The sequence below is a fragment of the Scylla paramamosain genome, chromosome 30 (assembly GCF_035594125.1).
Source record: "Scylla paramamosain isolate STU-SP2022 chromosome 30, ASM3559412v1, whole genome shotgun sequence".
NCBI classification, from domain to species: domain Eukaryota; kingdom Metazoa; phylum Arthropoda; class Malacostraca; order Decapoda; family Portunidae; genus Scylla; species Scylla paramamosain.
In genome coordinates, this window is record NC_087180.1 from 245,001 (window position 1) to 251,009 (window position 6,009).

A 6,009-nucleotide genomic window follows, 5' to 3' on the forward strand; every position below is an offset into this window, starting at 1 on the left:
TTTTTAATGTGCATTATATTACTTCTTTAGTACCATTTCAATAATTATATGAGATTCAGCTAAGGCAAAATACAAATTTCTTTATTAATAATTAACAAAAGAAAAAATAACAAATGGAATCAATGAAATTACAGGATTTGCTAGAGTGGTTGTTATATATGGACGTAATGAGTGTAGCACTGTACACACTCACGGTAGTCACGGGTTAGGGTTGTGGGGAGGAGGGGGGCCATGGACAAGGATCATGTATGAAAAGTGGGCAACGACCAGAAAAAGTTTGGGAACCACTGCTCTAAACTAGGCTACTACTGCTACTTATACTACTACTACTACTACTATTACTGCTACAACTACTACTACTGATCTCTCTCTCCCTCTCTCTAGCTTCGTGTTTCTGGTATTAATGGAATACGCAGTCATCAGTGTGATAATGGGAGACGAATCACACTTGCGCAAATTGAAGAACTGCGCAAAATATGGAAGCGCAAAAATTAATTTCACAACTGTCAAGGTACGTTTGTGTGTTTGTGCGTTTCAATGTCATAAATGTGAAGATAGTAAGTTTTGAAATGATAACAAATCCCCAATTCTCTCTCTCTCTCTCTCTCTCTCTCTCTCTCTCTCTCTCTCTCAGCAAAGAAGGGCACAGGCCATCAAGGTGGACAGGCTGGCTAGGTTTATCTTCCCAATCACCTTTGCTGTTTTAAACTTCATCTACTGGGCAACCTTCTGGGAGTACCTGTAGTAGTAGTAGTAGTAGTAGTTATAGTAGTAGTAGTTGTAGTAGTAGTTGTAGTGTTTGGTTGCAGAATTAGATTACAACAACGATTTTTTTTCAATTTCTTCAGTATTATTTAATTTTTTCTCATTTTTTCAGCGTTTCTTATTTTTTTCATAATTTTTCATCATTTCCCTCCATTTCTTTCAGCATTTCTCCATTTTTTTCAATATTTTTCACAATTTTTCCCCCTATTCTCTTCACCTCTTCTTATTTTCTAGTATATATGTGTCATGAAAGTAGTAGTAGTAGTAGTAGTAGTGGTGGTGGTGGTGGTTGTAGTAGTAGTAGTAGTAGTAGTAATGCATATCTATTTACACTTATAAATGAAAAAAAGTAATATATATTTTTTTGTTGTGTTAAAATTTTGTGTATCTCTCTCTCTCTCTCTCTCTCTCTCTCTCTCTCTCTCTCTCTCTCTCTCTCTCTCTCTCTCTCTCTCAGTATGGTATGAAATCAATAAAACTCGTAATTACAAATAATTCTTTTTATTACTGACAAACATTATCAAGATTACAATAAATTATTATTATTATTATTACTATTATTATCATTATTACGGTTATTACTATTATTTTTACTGTTATTATTATCAAAGGTTGTAAAGACTGACAGACAGACATACAGACAGACAGACAGAGACAGACAAAAGAAAGATAGATAGAGGTGTGTGTCACTTTTGCCCGCATACCCACTACTGTCTGAAGGGGAAATCATACGGAAGGCTGCCAAAATGAGAATATAAACTTCAGGTTGACAAAAAAATGAAAATAAGCGTTGATATAATACAGGATCCTCACCTCTGGCAGGGAGCAGAAAAGGGTGTATTAAGATTTCGGTCAGTTAAAAGAATTGTGATTGCTTTCGTAATAAAAACTTATCCAACAAATAAAGGTACTTGGTCTATTCTTATTCCGAAGGATCGTATATTGATTAACGGTTGTTATAAAGTTAACTGCTCCAGGAATTGAAGATACACCAAGGAGTGGACGAGTTAACGAGGGGGCGAGAACGAGCGGTACAAGTCATAAATGAATAATAACAACAAAAACAAAGATAATATTTGATCCATGAAGTAAAACAAACAACACATCAACACACACATTGTCATCGATCTATCTCAGTGCGCATACCTGTCCCATCACCACGAGTGCATTGTGTTTAGTGGTCACCTGCAATAATTAGGACAGCCACGCACGCACGGTCACGTGACGCACCTATTACTGAGGGCGGCCGCGGGCACAGGAGGCGAGTGCTCTTCCTTGCCTTCATTCCACTTTGTGACGCATTCACTGACTGTGCGTGAGCGTGGCGGGGTGCAGAGGTGCGTGAAGGAGTATTGCACCATCCGTAGCAGCTTCATATTATTAAGGTGCGTGAAAGCAGAGTGTGTGTGTGTGTCTAGAGAAATTGAGCGAGGTAATGAGCGTCGGCTGTGTGGTTTAAAATGTTCGTATTTTGTGTCATGTGGTGTGAGTGAGTGAGTGAGTGAGTGCGTGAGTGTGACGCTGTGTGGAGTTACGTTTAGGTCTGCTTTATCAACTTTATTAACGTCACATGTCTAAGGTGAGTGAGAGTGACAGTTACGTGGTGTTAGTGTTTCTTAATTTGTGACCGCAATTGTCACCCCCACTAATTACATAACCTGATTAGGATTTCGAGCCGTTTTTTTTTACAACTGTCGCCTGTCGCTAAGCCATGACCCCATCCAGCATTGCAGCTAGGTTTAAGATTCTTTCAATTTTGACAATATCTCGTGAGTGGCTTTAAAATACTCGTTACTTAGGTTTCCAGTGGCTCGTAGCAATATTAGGAATGATACACGCAAGCTACCATGCCTGGAATGGACTGGAATGACCTAAAATCTGGAAACAAGCAAGCTACCGTGCCTGGAATGGACTGGAATGGCCTAAAATCTGGAAAAATGTTTTGTGATTCCAGTGAGGTTAAAACAAGTATATTTTCTGACCTAAAATCTGGAAACAAGCAGGCTACCATGCCTGGAATGGACTGGAATAGCCTAAAATCTGGAAAAATATATGTTTTGTGATCCCAGTGAGGTTAAAACAAGTATATTTTCTGACATTTCTCTTAGGTTTATTTGCAGTTAGAGGTGATGTGTGGTTAGAATTGTGATGTGGTAGAGCTGTGGTGAATGTGTCCTGTGGTGGAAGACTGGGTGTGTGGTGTTGGGGGGAGGGGGCAGGAGACAAGGAAAATCAGGTTAGGTTAAGTTAGCTTAGGTATTAATTGTTTCGTACTAGTAGTACTAGCAGTAGTACTATTATTCCAGAATGCCGAACAACTCCGACATGGTAAAAGGGGCAAGACGACTTGGTAAAAGGGGCAAGCAGTCTTCCTTTCTCTTCCTCTTCCGTTTTTGCCAAATCATTATCATCCTCTTCCTCCTCCAAGACCAAAGGAGGAGGAGGAAAACAAGTCAAAGAAGGAAAGAATTCGGGAACGGGTGGAGGTGCAGGGGTGTCATCTGCTGCAGGAGAGAGAGCTTGCGTACAAAAAAATTCTACTTCTACAACGGGTGGAGCAGGGACATCTGGCAACAATGCAGCATCCTCCTCCTGCACCTCTTCCTCTGCCTCCAAAGTTCGATTTGTGGGCCAACCCAGCTCGGAGGTAAGATAGTGCTAACCCAAGCCAAGCCAGTTATTTCCTTGAGCCCTCAGTGGGAAAAATAATGAAAACAGATGCTTGAAGTGAAGAGATAATTAGAGGAAAATGGAAACATATTGAAAAGTGTTTATATTGAAGTAGAAAGAGGAAAAAAATAGTTTGTGGGGGAATATAGATGAAAATGTGATTAATTATAAAGTACACAAGTTTTGACCTTTGAGGGAAGAAGGAAAGGGATTAAAAAATTGTGAAGGAAAGATAGATAAGAAATGTGTGATTTTGTAAAATGATAATAATAATAATAATGCCTTTACTATTACTTAGCAAGGAGTGAAAATACTGGTTAACTCTTGCACTAGGGAGGTGGACAGAATAGTGGTGAAGGACTGAGTATACAGATTAACTCTTGCACTAATGGATGGATGTCACAAGAAAGTCGCTGTTTACTGGAATATTACTGATAAATCAACACTGTTTTCACCCACACAGCATGTAATGACGGTGCTGGAGCTCCCCGAGGATCCTGACTACTCCTTGAAGAAATCTATTGATGCCTCAGTGAACGAGGTTGTTAACGTCGCTAAGCTGCTGCTAACGGCCACGGATGAGGGGAGATCTATTGGTGCCTCCATGAACGGGGTTGTTAACGTCGCTGAGCTGCTGCTAACGGCCACGGATGAGGTGAGAGACCTAGACAGATATTAAGAAAAGAATAATATACAAATTAAATCACCACCTCACCTGACCTGACCTCTACGCCCCCACAGGTACGGAAGCTGATCCTTAACGAGTGCGACATGGTTCTGCAGTGCAAAGTATGCAAAAATTTGTTCAGCTCGGTCGATAATTTCTTGACGCACAAACGAATTTACTGCCAGGAAGAGTTTGCTGATCGGACACTTCTTCACCGCGTAAGTTGTTGTTGTTGTAGGGGGGACTGTAGTAGAAGAATCGTTGTTGCTGTTCTTGTTGGAGGGATTGTGGCCTGCGTAGCCTTTGAATTCAACAGATGTACGGCTTCCCTCCACACACACACACATATGTGCGCAAAGTTTACATGTGTACTGGAGAGAGAGAGCGAGAGAGAGAGAGCCCCTCCTTCCCCTTTTCTATGATGAAGCCCCTAACTTCCCTAAGCGGGTTTAAATTGAAACAGTAATAATAATAATAAATGAATAAATAAACAGATGAATAGATGAGGTGAGAACACGAAAAAAACTTTTATTTTAAACGTTTACAACACGATTTAATAATAAAGAAAATGAAAAAAAAACAAATGATCATTACCTTCGGTATTTCCTCGGCAGCTGAACGTTTTTCTAACTTTTGTAGTTCTCGAAATTAAGTAAATGAAAAAATATATCGTTATATTATCAGCGTCGCTTATTTCTATTTCTATTTTTTTCGGTACTTAAAAATGTTTTTGAGAGAGAGAGAGGCATAGGAATAGGACTCTTTCGCTAATTCTCTCTCTCTCTCTCTCTCTCTCTCTCTCTCTCTCTCTCTCTCTCTGAGAGAGATCGACAGCCTACCCCCATCCCCACCCTAATCACCACCTTCCAACAGGCAACACCCGCTTCGCAACACCCGAGACTCTTTCTGTACACCAGCGTTCCCATCACGGCCCCATGAGTTGGATATCCACCTGTCCCATCCGCCAGGCCTCCTTTGTCACCACGTTGGCCGTGACTGAGCAGCTGGAGAAATGTTCGTATTTTTGCTTCTACTGCCGCTGATGCTGCTGGGGTGGGCGTGCGGGTGCTGGTGGTGGTGTAGCGAGCGAGTGCTGTTGGTGTTTGAAGGGTTGTGTAGAGAGAGAGGGTTGTAGTGAAGTTACAGTACTTTTTGTCAGGATCTAAGAGTTAAGATTTTTCTACAACTGTTATTGCTATTATTTTTTCTACAACTGTTATTGCTATTATTGTGTTTAACGCGTTAGTGGAAGTTACTTGGGGTTTCAACTTACGCGGTGAAGTGTCCGATCAGCAAACTCTTCCTGGCAGTAAATTCGTTTGTGCGTCAAGAAATTATCGACCGAGCTGAACAAATTTTTGCACACCTTGCACTGCAGGACCATGTCGCACTCGTTAAAGATCAGCTTCCGTACCTGTGGGGGCGTAGAGGTCAGGTCAGGTGAGGTGGTGATTTAATTTGTATATTATTCTTTTCTTAATATGTCTCTCCTCATCCGTGGCCGTTAGCAGCAGCTTAGCGACGTGAACAACCCCGTTCATGGAGGCACCAATAGATCTCCCCTCATCCGTGGCCGTTAGCAGCAGCTTAGCGACGTTAACAACCTCGTTCACTGAGGCATCAATAGATTTCTTCAAGGAGTAGTCAGGATCCTCGGGGAGCTCCAGCACCGTCATTACATGCTGTGTGGGTGAAAACAGTGTTGATTTATCAGAAGGAAGAGGAGGATGCTGCAATGTTGCCAGATGTCCCTGCTCGACCCGTTGTAGAAGTAGTATTTTTTTGTACGCAAGCGCTCTCTCTCCTGCAGCAGATGACACCCCTGCACCTCCACCCGTTCTCGAATTCTTTCCTCCTTTGACTTGTTTTCCTCCTCCTCCTTTGGTCTTGGAAGAGGATGATGATGA

The 6,009-nt window shown here is 41.4% G+C and overlaps 1 protein-coding gene across 1 annotated transcript; it reads left to right on the forward strand.

Moving 5' to 3' along the window:
- The first annotated feature begins 3,104 nt into the window (after window positions 1–3,104).
- On the forward strand, window positions 3,105–5,621 carry LOC135116137 (uncharacterized). Its single transcript, XM_064033359.1, has 4 exons — window positions 3,105–3,412; window positions 3,899–4,090; window positions 4,177–4,320; window positions 4,976–5,621. The coding sequence occupies exons 2-4, from the start codon at window positions 3,905–3,907 to the stop codon at window positions 5,039–5,041; spliced, it is 396 nt and encodes a 131-aa protein (XP_063889429.1). The 5' UTR covers window positions 3,105–3,412; window positions 3,899–3,904; the 3' UTR covers window positions 5,042–5,621.
- The last annotated feature ends 388 nt before the right edge of the window (window positions 5,622–6,009 follow it).